The sequence below is a fragment of the Cryptomeria japonica genome, chromosome 9, assembly GCF_030272615.1.
Source record: "Cryptomeria japonica chromosome 9, Sugi_1.0, whole genome shotgun sequence".
Classification (NCBI taxonomy): domain Eukaryota; kingdom Viridiplantae; phylum Streptophyta; class Pinopsida; order Cupressales; family Cupressaceae; genus Cryptomeria; species Cryptomeria japonica.
In genome coordinates, this window is record NC_081413.1 from 151,591,155 (window position 1) to 151,613,365 (window position 22,211).

The 22,211-nt window shown below is 35.9% G+C and overlaps 1 protein-coding gene across 1 annotated transcript; it reads left to right on the top strand.

Moving 5' to 3' along the window:
• Positions 1-335: 335 nt before the first annotated feature.
• LOC131059300 (uncharacterized) lies at positions 336-2,423 on the top strand. Its single transcript, XM_057992574.2, has 2 exons — positions 336-1,825; positions 2,151-2,423. The coding sequence occupies exons 1-2, from the start codon at positions 1,006-1,008 to the stop codon at positions 2,219-2,221; spliced, it is 891 nt and encodes a 296-aa protein (XP_057848557.2). The 5' UTR covers positions 336-1,005; the 3' UTR covers positions 2,222-2,423.
• Positions 2,424-22,211: the final 19,788 nt, after the last annotated feature.

Below are 22,211 nucleotides of genomic sequence, written 5' to 3' on the forward strand. Positions count from 1 at the left end.
GTCTTTATTAGAATAATACTAGAAGAACATGGATAAATTATGACTCTTTATGAAATTTTATTTAATGTGAACACCAAAGATGTGTACTTTATCTCAAAATTTATGTTTGAATTTTTAAAACACACAAACTCATTGCAACTTCAATTTGTCTTTCTCTTCCTGGACAAACTTTAACATATAACATGATTTTCTTACAGTCCCCTTGACAAGATTTGATTAGTAAGCAATAATACATAAATTTTACGTTACACGTCAATATTTTGCTTTTCATCATTCAAGTAAAACAAAAACGTGTTCCAGGACAAGTATGGTATCATAAAATAAATGAAGGTTTATGTGCAACTGACGTACCTGGCATTGGCAGGCACAGAACTGATGAGAGCAGCAGTTGCAATTCTTTGGGAAGAACCCCAAAAAACACGGGATCGAGTCCCGGGGCTTCAATTCCTAAAGCTCAAAACCGCGTTAGCATGACTTAATTTCAATTGCAGAGGCCATCTTTCTGTCACTTCCTTATTTTTCACGTCAATACATGATCTAAATGACAGCATCTGATGGTGATGGCAGGCACAAAAGATCGAAAGTGGTAGAGAAATCTACATCGCAAAATGTTGGGTCCCACGAATGGGCTGCTTTGAATTTTCAGTGGCCGGCAATATTTTTGTGCTTCAGATCACAGGGCCGAAAATGTGGGCGCTCTTTCTTTTTCGCTTTGTTCTGTAGTCTTTTGAAAGCCCAATCAAATCAAGTTCTAGTACAAATTTCGCCCTGTTTTTCTTACAGAGCACCATTTCCATTTTGCTCTCAATGATTCTCGAATATCAGTACCAGCTGTATGAATGTTATTCCCCTCCTTTGCTTTCCTTTGTCAGACATATTCTCGTGAAGCTTTTCTCAAATCGGTGTTTTTAGAATTTGAACAGTTAGTTCTCAGATAATAGAGACACAAAATTCTGGCTTTCTTTCTCTCTATTATTTGCTAGGGTTTGAAGGTATTTTAATTCTATGTCGACGGAATTGAAGTTGGATCTGAGCATGGCGTCGGATGAGGAGGATGAGGAGGCTCCTTCGTTATGTGATCTGCCACAGAACGGCAGAGCTGCGTACGAGAGGAGCGCAGGGGATTCGAACAGGGGATGTTCGGAGCCCCAGGATTTCAACTTCGATTTGGGGTCAATGGCGTACCAGGCGTGCCCTGCCGACGATCTTTTCTGCCAAGGGCGTCTTCTTCCTCTCACTCTCCAAAGATGTCGCAGCGAATCCAACGCACAACTTTCTTACGGTAAATCAAATTCCTGTAGTGAAAATCGCCGTCTTTTGAATGAAAAGTTGCAGGCATGGAGAATTGATCCGCTCGAGTCAAGGTCAAATTTCTGGACTTATAATTCTCAAGCTTCCAGAACAGAGAATTATAATTCTCAATCTGACAGAAATATACGGCGTGCTAATTCCGCCGCTGCCAAGTCTAAATCTAAACCAAATCGGTCCTCAAGCGCGTCTCAAAAGCCGCCCCCGCCTCCTTCAGGCAGTAAAACGTCTCTGAAATGGCAGCAAGTTTTAACGCTTGGATTACTCAAGGCTCCTGCGATTAAGTTGGAAGAAATGCATGTCAGGCAATGGAAACCTTATAAAAATGGTACGGAGAATCCGACTCTGAAGCGATCTGTTTCCTGTAACTACCAAGAAAGCCTAAAGCTTGGAAAGACGGAGAGCAAAGATCTGCCTTTCAGACAGAAATCGAAGTCCGTCAAAGAAAATAGGATGGTTGAAGGAAAGGAGAGATCCAAAGGCTGGAGAATGTTCGCACCATTGACGTCATTAAACGGTTGTAAAACTTCTCCCAATTCTGTCATTAAATCCTCCTCCAACAGTATTCAAAATTAACGGCCATTTATGCTTTTTAGGGTAAACAAATTTCTGAAAATTTGATCTGTCTTTATCTTCTCATCATTTGTAAGCGCCGTTACATTCCATTTGTACACACTGTCATGTATACTGTGTAAATATCATTATTTGCTTTAGTATGCCATATATGAATCGTGGAGTCCAGGAAATTTGAATAAATACTATTGCATTATATCTGCAAAATCCTGTCCTTTTGATGTTTCGTTCTGTCAAAGATCGTATTAATGGCAGATTTTGATCTGTAGGATTCTCAGAAATATGTTTGATCGGGAACAGCTCTCCGTCAAAATTAAATTGGATCTATATCAAGAAATAATTCATCAGTGAAAGGTTTCCATTAAAATAGCATATTTTCAAAGTGCAGACTGAAAATTTGATCTACCTGTATCTTCTATCTTGCTCATAATTTGTAAGCGTCGTTACATTCCATTTGTACACCCTGTCATATATGTTGTGTAAATATAATTATCTGCTTTAGTAAACCATATATTATTGGAGAAGTCCTGCAAATTTGAATATATACTTTTGCATTATATTTGCAAATTCTGTCCTTTTGATATTTCACTCTGTCAAAGATCGCATTAATGGCAGTTTCTGACCTGTAGCAGTCTCAGAAATATGTTATGGATCTAAGTCAAATTTAAACTGGATCAACAACAAGACAATTCGTCATCGAAAGGTTTCCATTAAAATAGCAAATTTTCAAAGTGCAGTCTGTTGATTCAGTGATAAGAATGTTTGGCTTACCAAAAATATCCATTAGAGGTCATTTCTTACCAAATTTATAAAAGTGGAACAAGATACTATAGAAAATTATGAAATCTGGTTCAAAATATTTAACCTCCAAAGAATTGGACTTAGCTTCACTATCAGCACCCCCCTGAGTTCATGGTAGATGTCCACAGACTTCTTTTCCATTAGAATAACCACCATGGAAAGGACTGATTGTCTCTTCTTCACGATCTTTTCATGTATACAAAAGCATAATAATTGCATACCATGCTTTTCTGGAGAAGGGCAAAAGGTTCCCGTCATATTATTGTTGCTTATTTTCTGGTTCAGGCGAAAGGAAATAAAATCTGTGTCTCAATTTGTTTGTGCTCGAGATTATCTTTGACAGCCATCTAATTGCAATTGGATCCCGATCCTTAATGTAGATGATCTGTAATCAGATTATGGATGTTTAGGATCAAAAACTGGTATTTTTCTCAACTCGAGGTGATTAAATGATCTGATCTGATCTGAAACACGGACATGTATGCTTCAGATAGCCCATACCTGACAAGATAGCTTTGCCTTTTATGCAGTAGGGACACCTATTCAACCCACTTGTTGGGTATACTCCATTTTATTCTGCCTGTAGGTCCATGCTATTAATGGCCGCGCCTGTGGTTTTATATTGTCCTATTTAAAGGAGGACTGTGATTTAAGGTGCATCGTGCAAACTCGAGTAGGGATATTGTATTGGATTCATTTGTGCTATTTTGTTGCTTTAATTAAAACATCTAACCTATATGGAGCATGTGATTGGATAAAACTGTCTCAATTTTAGTAATGGTTACGGAGTATGTCAAATATTAAAGGAAAAATTATGCATTGTTAAGTTCAAAAGCATCTATTATACAATATTTTCGGATATAGAAATCTAATGACTTAAAAAAAAATTCTTATCTTCTTTAATTTCATTTTAAAATATTTCTATTCTAGACGGGGCACATAGAGGTTAGCGGAAGAGCACCAATAGATAACATAGTTCCAATAATCGTCACCTTATTGTCATGTTGACCCCCCAATAGCCGTCATAGTGAAAACACCATTAATAAATTTGTTTTGTACCAATAATTGATCGTTTTTTGTAATTAATTGGTCCATTTGTGCACAACTATTGGAACATTTGTCACATTTGTGTACCACTATTGGAACATTTGTGCACCACTATTGGGACATTTGTCAACAAGTAGTAGCGATTTTGAGTTGACAGTTACTGGAACATCTTTAGTTAGGTATCAGGCGACACTTTGAAATCTGTACTTTTTGACCTTTGTGCATATAACTGATTCCACAGCGTGCATTCGTTACTACCCAGAAGCCAGATCAATAGCTATAAGCAGTTAAGTCGCATACGAAGACAACCAAAAAAAAAATCAAAATCCGATGTGTCGTTTAGGATCTGTGGGTGCGCGAAGTTAGCTATGACGGCTACTAGTGCTCTTCCCCTATATACTCCAAGTTACCTATCTAAAGGGGAAAAAAAAAGTGTAAGATCATTATTTGGTTATATATTATACACTAAATTCTTTAAAATCTAATATTATGTATCACATCTTATTCTCTAGAAAATATTTTTCTACTATTGCTAAGTGTATTTTCATGTAGGGCATACTTATAGAAAATATAGTTATTTAATAAATTACACAAGCTCTTGACAATTGATGAACTACTTCCAACTCAATATCATCATTTTTGGCAAATTCCTTGATGACAGGAATCCATAGCATTTTTCCTTTCCTTGAGTTGTGTAGAATGCAAGTTCACTTTGAGAGCTATAACAATTTCTTTTATTTCTTTGTATATCTTTACCAATCCATCCATGATGATGTAAATGATCAATATAAAAATCATGAAATGCCTCTACCTATTTATTTACCCTCATTAGGTCCTCATAACTTGTGCAATCTAATACATTCTTGTAGCCAATGGATTTCCCTAGGTCAAGAAGAAGTAGTCTCATGGTTACTCATAGTCCAACACACAATATTCCATCCATGTCCTTTACCATACTCCACATTCATAACAACTAGTGTTGCACATCATGATTGGTAATCTCCCTCTTCATATGCTTAACAATGATTTCCGTAATCCTTTTGACATCCTTAATACCTCTAATTGTCTACTTCTCCATTATTTTATCTACCTCATCTCAAGGTTTTTTCTCACTCTTACCCTTTCTAATATGATTTACCCCTACCATTAGAGTGACACAAAGGTCCATTTTATGACAATGTGTGATCAATGAAAACTATTTTAAAGAAAATGTCTATCACCAAATTTGTCCCATGATCCTCTTACTCATCCATCATCTATTTTGCATATGAGATGGTTGTAATTGAAATGTATTGATATTAAGGCTTTACACTCATAATCTTAATCATAAACCCTAGGTGATAAGTTGACGATTAGATCTTTGAAAATTTTATTTCCACTACATTATATAGAGATGAATAGTTCATTGCCACAGTAGTGTGTTCCACATATGGGACATCCTCATTTTTTATTGAAATCAAATATTCTTTAGAAAAATTAATTATTTAAGTATTGAGGAATTTCATGTAAATTAGTTTAATTCAATGAGGCTATATTCAAACCCCCTTTGATAGAACCCTCCTAATGTTAAATCAAATCCCTAACAAAGTCTCCTCGGTACTTGCCAAAATGTTGACAAAAAATGATGTTGCTTCATCTTTTCGGGAGTTGAATGAAGTAATTTAGACATTACATTATCTAAGTATGTATCCCTTAGTATACCTTTCCAAAAAAAGTTATAATCTTAAATATAGTTAATTTGATTATTATATTTATTTTGCAGTTTCTAGTGAATGTAGGATTTTCATTAAATATTGAAGTCTCTATTTCACTCATACAAAAAATAAAGTTGAAAAATAGAGATTTTTTTTTAAAATGCCTATGCACTAGATATTGATGTCCTCCTTCAATATTTTATTTTAATATATACCACAAAAAGTGTGTTAGGAAATAAACCTATGTCTAAACTATAATTAATAATACTTACAAAATTAATAAAAAAATATAATATTCAACAAAAATATATGAAAATGATCTATACACTAGGTATTTGTGTCACAAATCTATCCCTAAGAATTCATAATTTTATTCTTTTTGGTAAAAAGGTTATGTGATGAAATAAATGTCACTTTTAAAAGATGTTATTAACTTTTAAAAAAGGTTATTAAAACATGTAAAAAAGTCCAAAAATAATATTTCAATGTTTTAAAAACATACATTTAGAATATAAATATGATATATAAAAAATCACTAGTTTACATTATCTTGAAATTCTTAACAAATTAGTTGCTATGGATGATAGAAAATGAGATATTGGTTTAAAAGGTTGATTTCAATGGACCACTTTGACCAAAAAGTGTGACACACTATTGTAGACAATAAACTCATCATCTAGGAATCTTGAACTTTTTACTAACATGTATTTAATCTTGTTCTTCAACAACAATGATTAACTAGTTACCAAGAAAATTTTAGATATTCCCTTTACAGATTAGCAATTGCCCTAACATGGTTCTTAGCACCAACATCTTCAAATATATTTGTGCCTAAGTCTCAAATTTCATTAGAGTATATATTATTCCACAAGAACATAACCATGCTAGGGAAAAAAAAAAAAAAAAGCTAAGTACATGCTAACCTTCATAATTTATAAAAAAAATTACAGCCTTTTATAAATTGATCAATCATTGAGCACCCAAGGGAAATAAACAAAGCTATGTATATCCTAACATTCTTTTCAGTATTCATATTTATCAATCCCAACTCTTCATTTATGTATGGAAAATGTTATTTAATATTTCTATAAATTTATTAACTACAAAATTAGTGTAGTGTATGTATTTCCCTACATTTTGATGAAACCCAATTTTAAAAAAAATATTATTTCTACCTTTGATTTTTCCTTTTACCCATCTTCCTTTCATATCTAAAATTTAAGGGTTATTCACTTCTAGATCTTAGTCATAGATCAATGGTTTTTATTCTTGTCCTAAATCCACTCTTATACCAGGGATATCAATATTCTTTTATAAGTTGCTATGTCTCATCCCTTAATCCATAAGGACATCATATCCTTTTACTAAAAGTATGGTGCTTAATATTTTATGGGTACATTGTTGTAATTCATTTCTAATTACTTATCTTTCATAGAAATTGTTAAAATTTTATTCATATATTTTAAATAATTTATATTAGTCATCTTTCTATGTGTGTAGATGTCCTAGGCTTTAAAGATTGCAATAATAAAGTTCGTATACATTGGCATCATAATATCTAAGTTCTCACTTGAAATATGCTTGAATCCTTCACCATTTGATTAATACACACTTGGCTATACAATCACAAGTAAAAAAATCATAATAAAATATGCAGGAGATATTCAATGAAAATAAGGAAAATCTCTTCTACTTCCTTTCATCGATAAAAAATTATTATGGTAATGGGGTACATTTTTCTCTAATACTATCTGTTTATGGTGAAAAATGGATATTGAAACAATAATATTGAAAAGACTAAATGAATTCGACCACAAAACCCTATCCTAACAACAACAAAGATCCATCATAACATATGAAGATTACCTAAGTCAATGCAAAATGTTGTGCTCTGTGAAGTGTACATGTACCTGCAACCACAATGCACTCAATAAATCATTACAAGCAATGGTTAGTGAATTAAATCAAAGAAAGACAAAACCATAACTAAGTGATCTATCGTCTCCTAGTAATTGTGAGTATGAATTTTTCTCTCAAATCTTGGTATGCAAATTCCAGTGACTTGACTACACTTAGATGGAGAATTTGAATGATGAAAATGCATGATCTAGCAAGAATATCATGATTAAGCTATATGAGTTCATGATTGATCTAGAAAATGAACTAAGATTAAGATGCAATTAAGCTAAAATTGAGCACGATAACATTGCTAAGAATGATAAAATATAAACTAGATGCCTATAGTAACAATGCATAAGATGAAAATGAGATGGGATCCATATTGCTCAAAATGAGGTCTATTTATAGGATTTCCAAGGCTAGGGGTGAGGTGGCAGGAATCAATGGTCAAGATTGATTTGAAGATATCAATGGTTAAATTGGAGGAGGTTGGCAGAGGGGTTGGACCAAAGGGAACATCTGTCATCTCTATGGTGACAAGTGTCAAGAGGCTTATAGAAGGGGTTAGATGAAAGGGAACACTTAGTGACAAGCATCACAAAGGTTCTAGAAGATGTTGGATGAAAGGGAACATGGTGGGTAGGTAGAATGGGTTAGGTTTAGGAGTGGTAGAAGTTAGGAGAATTTGAATTTAAAAATTCAAATAATGGGAAAAGGATAATTAATCTCAACAACTCATAATTGATTTGTTTTAATTAATTAAGGGATCTAGAAGAAATGATTTTGGATGGAGGGAATTAATTAATTTGAATTAATTAATCAAGGAGGATGAAATGAAAATGAACCTATTAAATAAATCCTTAGATTTATTAATAAGTAGATGACAGTGGGAGATTTAATCAAATTGTTGATGAATTCAATTAAATTAGGGAGGAGGATTAATTAAATAATTGTTTATTTAATTAATTATCTTCAGACCATTTTTAGGTGTATACACAAATCAACAAAATCAAAAAGATTATACCATCACATGTCCACTGTGGTTTGAATCTCCATTCTTCCTATCTCTGTTGATCTTGCTTGATATATTTGCTCTCAAATTTTATGTGTGCACAAGAGCTCAACAAAGAACAGAAATGTGGTTGATAGCTTGATTGCAAAAAGGCCTTGATTGCATAAGATTGATTAGAATGCTAGGAGGATCAATAATAAAAGAAGCATACTCTTATATAGAAGACACTTTAGAAAATGAAGAAATAAGATTAAGAGGTGTAAAAGATAGATGGTCGGCTAGGATTAGACGGTAGGTAGAAGAAATAGGAAAATAATAAAAGGGTAGGTAGTGTAAGAATTAAGAGATGAATGACATGTGTGATGGGTAGAAAAGGCTAATGAATTAATTAAATAAATAAATTTATTTAATTAACAGAAGAAATGGAATCAATTAAATAAATAAAATTATTTATTTAATTTAGGAAAGGACAATTTAAATAAATAAAAGTATTTATTTAAATAAGAAAAAGGTTTAAAAGAGGATAAATGAATTAATTAAATAAATAAAGATTTATTTAATTAATAGAAGAATTAAGCTTAAATAAATATATTATTTTAATTAGACAAGACAATTTTAGGTGTCTACATTTTGCCCCTCTTTGAGACAATGCAGCTTGTCGCGTTGGCTCAAAGAAGATAAGATAAACTGATACAAAGTTGCCCCATGACGAGAATGATATGCCCCCTTGAGAGATTGGATGAATTTTGTTTGAAAAGATCGCAGACAATCTCTCGATAAGAAAGAAAGGCTAGAAATGACTGACAAGATAGGGTGACAAGGTCATGTAGGAAAAAGACTGACTCAAGTGGAATCAACAAAATTGTGTCTATGTCTTAAAAGGCCAAAATTGATAGTTGTGTGATGAACATACACTATCAATTGGATAAGATACTGAGAGGATTCACTCAAACATGTGCCCTAGGGAAGACAAACTAAAAACAAGGCTAGAATTGACAATTCTGTGATAAACATACGTTGCCAATTGGATAAGTTGCTGAGAGGATTCACTCAATAGGTACCCTAAAACTGGTAGGTTTTCTAAGCTAAATATAAGATAAATCATCGAATTGATAAAATCTAGCAAGTGCTCTAGCAAGATAGGATATAGTGCAATATGATAAACATATACACTAAGATGTAGTGCCATGTGATAAAATAAGAACTAGGATAGAGCCTGATGAGTAGCACCATGTGATGGACATAGATACCACTAGGCTAAGATAGTATAAGATAAGAAACACTATGTGATTAACATGAGTACCACTAGGATTGACACGATTGATTGGATTGGATGAAGGAGTACTTACCCCAGATTGAGTCTAGAAAGCGATTCCCTATGATACAATAGTTACGAATAGATTTGACTGTTGAGGATCACGTCGCGATCAAGGCGATCAGATTGAGACACATTATGTATATACCTGAGATTTGGACAAAACAAGACTGTTAACTACTTGGGTGAAAAGATGGTCCCGAAGGGTCTACAAGAGGGGACAGATGAGATGATTCAGGGGTTGGTCCTTTGGGAGCTTAGATTCGATCATAGCTCTCTTGGGGCCCATTTTGTCCCAGTTTTTGTATGATGTTGTAGACACCTTTGGATGATTTTGTAGCCATATGAGATATTTTGACATCATTGTATCATGACACTTTATGATTTTGATATGTATGAGATGAGATGATCCATCCTTGCAGAAGCTATATGCATGTGTTATATGTGTTTATGTTTCTACATGCTTTATGATGATTTTATGATGCTTATGATATGGATGCAAATATGTATATGATGAAAGGAAATATGTTTTTGATCTTTTTCTGGGCTTATATGTAGATGTAGATCCTAGCCAATGATATATGCAAGATGTGATGTGATTGTGATATCTATATGTATGTATGAAATGAGATGCTATTATGTGATGATGTAGGTGGAAACTACATGAAATGCAGATAATTTTGGCATGTCATTATACTCAGTCATGTGATAGAGGGCTACATGGACTCAAGGAAGGATGATGGAGGTCAATCAAGAAATGGGGATGGAAGGTAGAAGATATGGAAGTGAAAGAGATTCTTATGCTTTATCCTAATTGAGCTTTATTATGGCAAATAGGTTATGACAATCAAGGTATAGGTTTGACCCAGAAATTCATTGTACCCATTTGCATGGAGATCAGACAGTTGCAAATAAGGAATACACTAGTTAATACTAGACTCACAATGTCCTCATATCCTTGGACAAGTCATAGCATTACTAAGAGACAATCCACAGACAACAAAACAAAAGGTGAACATATCCCATCCTCGCCTTTCTAGTCAAAGACATCCTAGAGATAGAATCTCTAGTCACAAACATCTTGGAAAAGCTAAAAGACATGTCACCAAAAGATAAAATAAAAATGAAAACCAAGACTTGACACCAACATCCACTGTAGTCCTCACGTTATTTGTGTTTCTTCCCACATATGTTAACATGTTTGATTTGGTCACAATGTTGTCATCCTGATAAAGGGCTGATAATGGTGAAAACCATGTTGTTGCCAAATTCTATTGAAAGATTTGATTTGTTGAAAGCCCATTGCTTCTTGTATCTCATCTGAAACTGACTAAATCTATGAAACTGATACTTTATTACGAAGAAGAATAAAACTTTATTACGAATTGACGATGCAAATGACTTTTTTATTGTGGATTGTGCACGAAAAGGAGGAATGAAAAGATGATGCACCTCAAAACATGCAATGCTCAGGGTACCACTTCCATCACTAGATTTAGGATTTTGCCCCAATTACATATTGGACCTGATTTATTATGGACAAAAAGGAGTGAAAAAGGGAAGGGGTATTATGAATGGCTAACCAATCTTAGGTAGATCAATAACAAGCCATGATGGGAATGGGTAAGTTTATTATGGATGGATAGACTATGAGTGTGTGCAAGATGAAAGGATGAGATTGAATCTCGCAGGAGGGAGGAGCAATGTCTCTACACATGGCACTAGTAACCTGGTTTTAACCATGGTAGTTTCCCAAGGCACCAGCGAAGTGGTTTTCACTGTTGGACGAATTTATTTCTTTACTTTTTTTGATTTTTCATTTATTTTTTTTATTTGTTTTCTATTTTTGAATTAGGATATTCTGAAGAGCTATGTGTAAAACTTATGAAGGTGCATGCTATTGATAGGATCCTCTAAAGGTTCTCCCTTTGGTGTCGAAAGCTGGGATGCACCTGATCCATAGACTGATGTGATGACATATTGATCTGAATCATGGATTCGGATGACAACACCAGAGTGAGAACATGCAGTGTTATAAATTTTGTTTACATGAACAAGAAATCATAGAATTGAAGAAAGCCAAAAAGTGATCTATTCAATTAAAAAATCCAACATATATTAGTCCAAGGGATTGCAAGGGTCACCAACAACTCCTTGAGAATCGAAACCCAACAGTCACATCTTGTTTATTTACATAATAAAATCTAAAACTATGAAATTTTCAAAAACCTATATAAAATTTTGTCCTAACTTTAACTAGTCATAACTTTCTGCACAGGACTCGAAATTATGAGCCTTTTAACTCATTGGAAAGGTCTCCAAGAGTTGGAGGTGAAGTCCTAAAAGAACATGAACATGGCAATGTTCTAAAGGACAAGACACACTTTCAAGGGCTAAAAATGCCTCAAAGGCCTTCAAAAATGTCAATTACTAATGTATAGAAAAACTAAAAAAAATATAATTTTTTTTTCCACTGTTTCAGATTTGCTTCTGACCATTGCTTCCCCCCCATTGCATCAACACTCTGAATGAGATGAGGAAAATGTTCTTGAATCTGCTCCCTGGTAAACCACTTTCCTTGTTGAGCAATCTGCCCTTCTCTAACCAATTTGTACAAGTAAATCTGCCACTATTTGAGTGTTTTCACCATGGTGTCCACAATCTGATCGCATTGGAATGGGGTAGCTGCATTTGGATTCAATTTTGTAGTGGAGATTGTTTCTGCCACATTTGCAACATCTAATAGTGGAGGAAAATATGGCTTCAAGAGTTCCACATTGAAGACTAGATGAAGACCCAGAAATGGAGGTAAATTAAGCTCAAAAGCATTATGACCAACTTGCTTGATGATAGTGTATGGCCCATAACAAAGAGGACGAAGCTTCCTATTGGTACACTACAATCGTTCCTTCTAGATATGCAACCACACCTTGTCCCCAACTTGAAAATTATGAGGAGTATGATGCTCATCATGTCTCTCCTTATATTTCTTATTGGTGTGCTCCAAGATTTCATGAACTTGTTGTTGTAGATAATGAATTCTATCAATGAATTGGGCTGCCTTATCTTCCTCCTTACCAAGGCGTGGAACCAAATCAAGTTGAATAAGTGGTATGGCAACTTCCATGGGTACTATTGGGACCTATAAAAAGCAAAAGGGGAGATTAACTAGCCCACAAGTCCAAGAAGATCGGACGATGGTGCGAAAGATCTGATGGCCATCACTATACTGCAACATGAGGGTGCTCGATTGTTAAAGACCACAACTTGGCGACAACCCACTAGTGGTGAAACTATGGCTGACTGTTAGTGCAACCAGCTAAGGAAGATGGTTATGAAGAGGTTTATTCTGGCAGTTAGTAGAGGCCATGCTAAGGTGTCAGGATAAGGACCCCGGAGCCAATCAAGGAGTGCCACGTGGTAGGCAAGTGGCGTGTCATCAGACGTTAATGTCAAGCAGACCTCGGCCACGATGAACCTCTAAATGGACTCACCGAAGGCATCAGTTTCATCAACATGAAAGGTGTCGATGAAAATAGGGTTTCGATAAGACATCAAAACGGCTAGCCGAAGAGGAAGTTTGGCCAAAAGAATGATACCGAACAAACCAAACCATGTGTTGGGTTTGGTGGCACTGACGTGGCAGATGAGGCCACGCTTAGATGGATCAGGTGGTGAACTAGAGGTTGACACATGGCAGACCTGATAGACAGGTGGTGCCCAGTTAGATCTAAGAATAAATCAAGGAGTGTCACGTGGTGACACGTGGCAGAAGGAAACAAATCAGCCATGGTTAACGGTCAGGCAAATCAGGGAAGATCAGATGGTGATGCAAAAGTTCTGATGGTGGTCGCTATACCATGATGAAAAATGCCCATCGAGTTATCATCTTGACTTGACGACTAAGCATGTGTGTAAACTAAAAGCGGCCCAGGCGTTAAGAATCAAGCAGTTTTGAGCCGAACGAATGGTCATCTCTATACCACCATGTGAAAGTGCCCGTTGGTTATCACTCGTGACATAGCAACTTGTGAGGTGGCAGTTGAGGTAGCTGTCTAGATGGATCCAAAGGCAAATCGGGATGTTCCACATGTTGGTCCTGTCAGAAGAGAAAGTGACAGAGAGAGCTGCTCAGGAGAGGCTAATGATCAAGCAGATCACTGAAATCCAACAGCGGATCCAAGGCAGATCAACGGTGGGGTGAAATTATGGGGCTAACCATGACTATCACTGTACCGCGGTTGTGAAGTGGCCAGAATGAATAACCTCGTGATAGGTGGCATAGAGGTGGACTTTGAGCTAATCATGAGGTGCCTCATGGTGACACGCAGCTATTGAGGTGGAAGGTCCAGTGGTAGCACGAGGAAGACAGGGGGCGTTTCATCAAAATGATCATCAATGAGACCTTGGCTTCGATGGATCACTATAGGGACTCACCAAAGGCATCAGTTTCGTTGACATGAAAGGTGTCGATGAAACTAGGGTTTCAATAAAACATGAAAGCATCTTGATGAAGGGGAGGTTTAGCTGAAAGACTGAGGCCTAACAAACCAGGAAGTGACACATGGTGGGCCTGCCAGAGGAGAGAGTAGCCCAGGTGAATTAATCGGTGGGCATATCAAGAGGGATCTGATGGTTGGATGAATGATTTGATGGTGGTTGTGATGTCACGATGGAAAGATGCTCGATGGCTAAGAGGTGTGTCTTGGTGACTAAGCAGTGGGACCCGTAGGAAGAACAGTTTGGAGGAAGTAAAGAATAAGCAAGTTCAAGGAAGATCTATGGTTGTCAACATACCGCAAGATGGAGGTGCCTGAATGTTAATGGTCGCGACTTGGTGACTAGTGAGGTGGCAAGATAGGTGGAGTCCAATGGGACTCACGAGTGAACCAGGAGGTGACATGTGGCTAAAACTTTCATGGGAAAGTCAGGTTAAAATATAGTTTCTGACTGTGGTGAAAAGGCAAACGCTTAAATGACTAACCTGTAGAGGAATTGATGGCTAAGGGTTGAATTTTTGCCCAAATATGGATTTGTCATATATTATTGGAAAGCTCTTGATTCGAGGAATCTGATTTTGCAGTCAAGTGTAGCCCACAACAAGTATTTTGGGTCACTGACCTCAGGATCTCAGAAGTTATTTCTCAAACAGAAGGTGATGATTTTCTGCAGGCCAAGTGTGACAGCAGTTAATGCCAGTAGTTAAGGTAAGCGGTTATGGTAGCAACCTAGTGGTAGCGGTTAAGTTTTTAACAACTAGAGACCAAGTGGTGGGGTCCGTTCCAAATGGATTACTCAGGTAAGTTAAAGGACGTGCTAGTTTTCCAGGATCAGATGGTTATCGCTATACCGCAGTGGAAACTCATCTGAACTTTAAAAGCCGCGACATAGTGACTAAAAGAAAAGTGCTCATAGGGATTGCCTCTTGGTCCGTTGGCATGCCAAAATTTGAAAGACTTAATGGCAGAGGTGTGTGAGTTCCATCTGGCGTAGATCTGAGGTGAAAAGTTGGTGAGACGTATCCAGGGAGATTTGTTGAACATAATGGTGTGTCGCTGTGTGTTTTCTTAGATAAGAACTCATCAATGCTCTGACACAAGATAATCCACCGGCATTATAAATTTGGGTAATAGGAATTTACCCTTTTGTCCATTTTCCAAAGTGAATGCCCAATGAATTAATCAAGCATGCATCCCAAAAGGAATATTAGATTTCTCCCTCAACTGCAATGGCACAAAAATATAACTTTTGCAATAAATGACTATTAGGGTAAGATTTTTCTTCTAGGTGGTCTGAAGCTTGTTGCATCCTGATTTCTATGAAAGGATACCAAGGCTACCTAGAAAAGGGACACAAATTTTTGTAGCTAAACTCTAGCAAAATTAATATAGGCCTTCATCTTAGCAATTTCAAAGTAAAATCTGAAGTACTTGTAACCTTTGACAGAGGAATGAAATATATAGTCCAGAGAATTTAAATTCAGATTTGTATTGTCTCTATGTCATTGTACTGATATGCATTCCATTTTGAGTCTTTTTCTCAAGGAGAAAAATATAAATATACTTTGAACAAAGTCATTGATATCAATACTTCTGGTGTGGATTTGATGATGAAATCTAGTGCAGATTAGGACTCTGTGTATGTTAGGCATATTTAGAGTTGATAGATCAAGAACTTGTGATTTGTGTACTAGTTTCTCTTGTCAGGTTGCAGTCTATTGTAGATGACTCTGTTGCCCAGATAAGGCACTAGTTTATCTGTTGGTTTTTGTTGCATTTGTGATCCTTTTTAAAAAAAGTCAAATCAATTCTCCATTTAGGTTAGTTGTACTAACCAGTAAGGAAAGTTTGCAAGAATTTACACTAGTTTTCTGCAAACCTTTTACTATTTTTGTGAGAAAATAATCTTAAAAAGGGTTCACCTACCCAAGATTTTATAAGCTTAAAGTGTAGGAGGTTTCCTAATTCTGGAACCTTGTATTGTTGTCTTTATTTCAAACTTTTGTTGTTCTCTTCCATTCCAGCACATAGGCAATAATTTTTACTTTTACAGAGAAGAAACAAGAGTTTTCAAAATGGAGAACAAAATTGGCGACTCTATTAGGGAGTAATCTAAAGATCTCTTGTATAGATTGTTGAATCAGATTGTTAGTGATTTTGACCATCTGAGTCACCACAACAAAATTGGTGACTCTGCTCGGGAGAGTCGAATAAGATAAGTCTTATACTGAAGATTTGTGTCCTTATTGCATAAAGGTGTTGAGATCAAGTTCCCTTGGTTTCAGTCTGAATATTATTGACTTTATCTTTCTAAAGAAAATCCTTGATTCATCTCATAGCGTCTTAGAATAATATTATATTCTTTTCTAAAGATCAATAGTTTCATTCTTAAGTGTCTTGTAAGTGATTCACTATGTTAAACTATCATTTTATTCCTAAGATATTGGGTGGTGACTTTGAAGTAAAAAAAAAACCAGTGTTCTTTTAGAAAAAATCACAGTCACTTCACAAGATTAGAAAGATGAATAGGAGAAGGAATACTAGGTCTTAAATGAAGAAAAACCCTCAAGAGAAGTTGCATGAAGGGTTACCGGAACCAGGTAAGAAGGGTAGAAGAGGAAATGTTATTCCTGAGTAGTCAAATCAGTCATGGAAATAGAAGAGTAATCAAACAGGTAAGTCTTCTGAGTGTCTTGTATACGCAAGGTCCAATGCCTCTTCTCATGACTCTAACCATGATATTATGGGCTTTCATGCTGGCCTGTTTGGCACTAATGATGGTATCCAAACCTTTTACCAAAGATTGTCTAATACTAGCATTTCTGGGAGAGATAGGCATAGTATAAGTAATAGAGCCAGTTCCATTCCCAAAACTATGGAAGGAATATCAGCTTGACTGATATGGACTAGTTAAATGTGTCTAATTCAGAGGAAACCTTGCCAGACCAAGACAAAGTATCTCAGGAGATTGAGGTTCTAAATTAGAGAATACATCAATTGATTGCCATAAGAAAAAAGAAATAAAAGGAAAAGGAGAATGAAACCAAAGCCAAACTCATTGAAAGAGATGGGTTATTAAGACAAATTGTAGAGCTTGATTTGTTTGCTCAAGAAGAACCTAGGACTAAAGAGAAAGGTCTTGTTATTAGAGAGATCCTTGATCCTAAAATTGTTTATGCACCTAAAGTTGTATCACAACCTAGTAGGGAGGTTCATAGTGATCCCCAGCCTGCTAGACCTGTTATTGACAAAGGGAAGCAGAAAATAGTAGAGAATAGATCTAAGGGTCTAGTGTTAGGAAGTGTAGAAGGACCCCAGGGAATGATGTTGCATGAGATTGAGGTAGAAAGGGTAAGGAAAGAAAATAAAGACCTACAAAGGGAGTTAGAAAAGGCTGAAATAGAAGCACTTAATGCCAAGTTCAGGATAAAGATACGATTCTTGAAAGCTCCTCCTATAAATTTCCCACCTGTAGATCATAGTAATCCTACGTCCCAACATACTTCTGCCTCTCCATTGAACACTCAACCAATGATACAAACAAGTGTTATCCCACCCGTTAATCAAGATAAAAATGCTGCCCCAATTAATTATACTATTCCTCCAAGTATAATTCCAGCAAATCAAACTAGACACAGATTACCCCATAATCAAGGTCATCAAAATCCTAGAGTTGGTGGATGAGGCCCAAGAGTGAATACTGGAAACAACTTTGTTGGAAATCAGTTTCAAAGGAGATCGATAAATTTTGAGGTATATAGGCCATTGTATTTTGATGGAATTCTCGGATATCCAAATGATGTCCCTATTGAAATGAGGGATAAAATCCAGAAGTTTGTTGGGAACAATGTTGTCGGTGTTGAAGAACATCTAAAATCTTTTGGTGACATGATTAATGACTATAAAATTGCACATGAGTTACCTAGAGATTGAGGATGCTAGAGATTGGTATAGAGGGTTACCTGTAGACAACATTAGCTCTTGGGAGGAATTCAAAAATTTCTTTCAAGAAAAATATGGAGATAAGACAAATGTGAGCTTCATGCTCAATGAATTTAACAACATCAAGAAATCTGATAATGAAGTCGTCACAGATTTTAATGCAAGGTGTCAAAAGGCAATGCATAGACTTTTTCAAGTAATGAAGCTAGATGAAAATGTGTGTCTGGCTACCTATTACAATGCATTCGACCACAAAATGGCTTACATTCTCAGAGATAAAACCCACATAGCTTGAGGGATGCTTTTAGAATTACAATCAATGTAGAGAGTAATAGAAAAGAATTTGGTAAAGTGGAAAGAAAGACTAATGGAAGATTGTGGCAAGAACAAAAACCACAACAAAATAAATCCTCTAAAGAAGAGGATAAGATAGAAAAATTAATGACTGTTGTCAAGGATCTTGCTACTAAAGTAAGTAAACCTGAGAGGCGTCACTACAACTAGCAAGATAGACCTGCTAGATTGCATGATATGCCATATAACACTGCATGGAAAGATGACAAACCTGTGCAAGACAGAGAAAAAGGCACACAAAATCAGAATACCCCTGATCCTTTGAAGGGAGGAAACATACATAATGTGGAAAATACCTTGTGGTGTATGGCATGTGATGGGCCACATTCCCCCTATCAGTGTGTTATAACTCACGCTCTAAATGAATCCATGAGAAGTGAGGATGCACCTGTAGTTAATATGTTTGAGTATACTGTGGAAATTGATTGTGAGTCTTCATAGGATGAAGCAAGTGAATATAATGTCTCAAGAAACAATACAAATTGCAAAGAGCAATTGACAATTGATTGGCATCCCACTTTGAATGTAGTCACAATAGAAGATAAAGAGATTCACCTTAGAAGACCTAGTGAGGAGGAAGTCAAGAATCTCACTAAGGCCGCAATAGCTAAAGCTAAGCATAACTATAATCTTAGAAGCAACAAAGATGATGGAAGTCAAGGTATGCCTGGTTCTCTGTTTTTTAAAGAAACTTCTTCTAAGAGGTCCATTGATAACAAAACTTCTGTCAAAGATAGTCAGGCTAAAAGTGATCGATCAAGTAGTTCAGCGAAACTTGGTATTGCTGATACAATTGGATGTAAGGCTGAAATCACTGGTGACAAGAGAACAAGTCACTAGAAGGCAGAAAAGGTTAAAACTCATGTTGAGTCTAATGTTAACACTATTTTTTATATGACTCAAGCTTTAACACAAATAAAGGTTTTAGTACCTTTGATAGAGCTGCTGAAAATAAAAGAATATAGAGAGGTTACTTTTTCTTTGATTTCAAGTATATCAGATGGAGATGCTTCTTCTAAAAAGGGAAATGCAAAAGATGAGAAGGCTCAAGAACAAGGGGTCCCTAAAGTTTATTTGAGCACCACTATTAATCAGGAACCATCTTAGATAGATCCCTTTTATGTCACACTGTTAGTAAATAACAGATTGATAAAAAATTGCATGATAGATTCTGGTGCAACAGCTAATGTGATGCCTTATGGGGTTATGAAAGAGTTAGGTTTTTTAGTACACGCTTTATATGGGAGATTTTATGCCATGGATAATAGAGAAGGGCCTGTTGTGGGTACTATGAGAGATGTAGAAGTAAAAATAGCAGTGTTCCCTGAAGCTACTTATAAAATGGATGTAATTGTTACAAACACCAAGCCACATTATGGCATGCTTCTGTCTAGACAGTGGGCTGCTGTTGTTGGAGGACATCTTCAACTGGATTTGTCATATGTAACTATCCCAGTGAATGGGAATTCTATAAAATTGTACAGAGAACCACGTGCCCTAGTGTTTATTGAAAAAATAGACCCAAACATGCTGAATTGCATGATTGATGTGGATCTTGATAACTTTAGGATTGAACCCATTCACCCTCAATTGAAGAATACTGATCATATTGTTGATGAGATGGAATCACAACAAGAAGGCCTATGACAGATGTACTTTGATTGAGCTTTCTCTAAGGAAGGGTCTGGAGTGGGAGTGCTATTTGTTTCCCCATCAGGTATTACCTTCAAGTATTCTTTTCTGTTAGCATTCCAATGTACAAACAATACGGCCGAGTATAAAGCTCTATTATTGGGCTTAGAAATTTCTAAAAGACATGGGATCAAGTTGTTAAGGGTTTATGGAGACTCCGAACTTGTAGTGTCTCAGATAAGGTCAAGATATGCATCTAAAAATGACAAGTTAAAAAGATACAAGCATGTTGTTTGGGATGTCATTGAACACTTTGATGCATTTTCCATTGATTGGATTGAAAGGTCTAAGATCATTATGACTATGAAGGTCAAAAGATTGATTGTAATGCATTGGTGGAGATAGTAGATGGACAAGAAACCATTTTTGGAAGTGATATAGTGCAGCTAGAGACAAATGAAATATCCAAGGGACTAGTTGAACTAGAGGGTATGTTTAGTTACAGTGATGGTCACTTACATCAAGCATCATCTATGAAGTTGGAGGAATTGGATGAAGTGAACTTAGGGATAGAAGCATCCCCTAAGTCGGTGTATATTGGGAAGAACATGTCTCCCCATATTAGGACCAATCTCATTAACTTATTAAAAGGGTATAAACATGTTTTTGCTTGGTCCTATGAGGACCTAAAGGCATATAGGAAAGACTTATTCCAACATGAAATTCCTCTACATGTTGATGTTAAGCCTTTTTGACAGAACCAAAGACCTATTAACCCCCTTTTGGAGACCAAAATGCAACAAGAATTAACCAAGTTAAGGGAAGGGGGGATTATAAAACCTATAAGATATTCTTCATGGGTATCCAACTTGGTCCCTATGAGAAAGAAGAATGGGGATATAAGGCTTTGTGTGGATTTTAGAAATTTGAATGTTTCTTCTCTAAAAGACAATTATTCTTCCCCAAATATGGAGGCTATGTTACAAAGGGTAACTGGTTGTGATTTATTATTAGTGATGGATGGGTTCTCAGGTTATAATCAGGTATTAGTAAAGGAGTTTGAGCAATTTAAGACTACTTTTACTACCCCTTGGGGGACTTATGTGTATGTGAGAATACCATTTGGTCTAAAGAATGTTGGAGCTACTTTTTAGAGAGAAATGGATGTAGCTTTTAAGGAGTTTATCAATATCATAATGGTTGTTTACCAGGATGATTTGACATGTTTCTCAAAGAAGGAAGTTGATCATTACGGTCACTTGGAATAGGTTTTTTGCAAGGATTTGGAGTTCGGTGTATCCTTGAACCCCAAAACATGTCATTTTGCAGTGACTGAAGGAAAATTATTTGGGCATATTGTCTCCAAGGAAGGGGTTAGAATAGACCCTGAAAGGATTGAAGCTATAAATAATGTACCTCGGCCAAAGAATGTTAAAGGGATTCAATCTTTTTTGGGCAAGGTGAATTTTGTTAGGAGATTTACAGCTGACTTTGTTGAAATCGTTAAGCCTATTGTTAAATTACTTAAAAAAGATGCAAAGTTCTCTTGGGATGAAGTTGCACAGGATTTTGACAAAATTAAGAGGGCTATTCAGGAAGCACCAGTGCTAAAATCACTTGATTACAGTAAGCCTTTCTCATTATTTTCTTTTGCTTCTTATCACACAATAGTAGCAGTTCTACTTCAAAAGGATGATGAAGGATGTGAACATCATGGAAAACTAGGTGTATGCTCTAGTCAAGGCTATTAAAGTATTTCATCCTTATCTAGTAAATGCACAAATTATAGCCTATGTACCACATGCAACTGTCAAGGATATCCTATCCCAGTCCGAAGTAATTGGAAAAAGATGCAGATTGATAAGCAGAATACAAGAGTTTGATCTTGATATCAAAATCACAAAGATTGTTAGAGGTCTAGGCTTAGCCAAGTTAATGACTGAGACAAACATTAAGGATATTGACATAATAATGTTGAGATTGAACAAGCTTTTGTAACCAGCATTAAGAGGCAGCCATGGTATTTAGATGTGGTATAATTCCTGAAGAATGCCTCATGTATAGAGGGTATGACACATAGCCAGAGGAGAACATTAAAGTTAAAATTGCAGAAATATGTTTTTATTTTGGGAGAC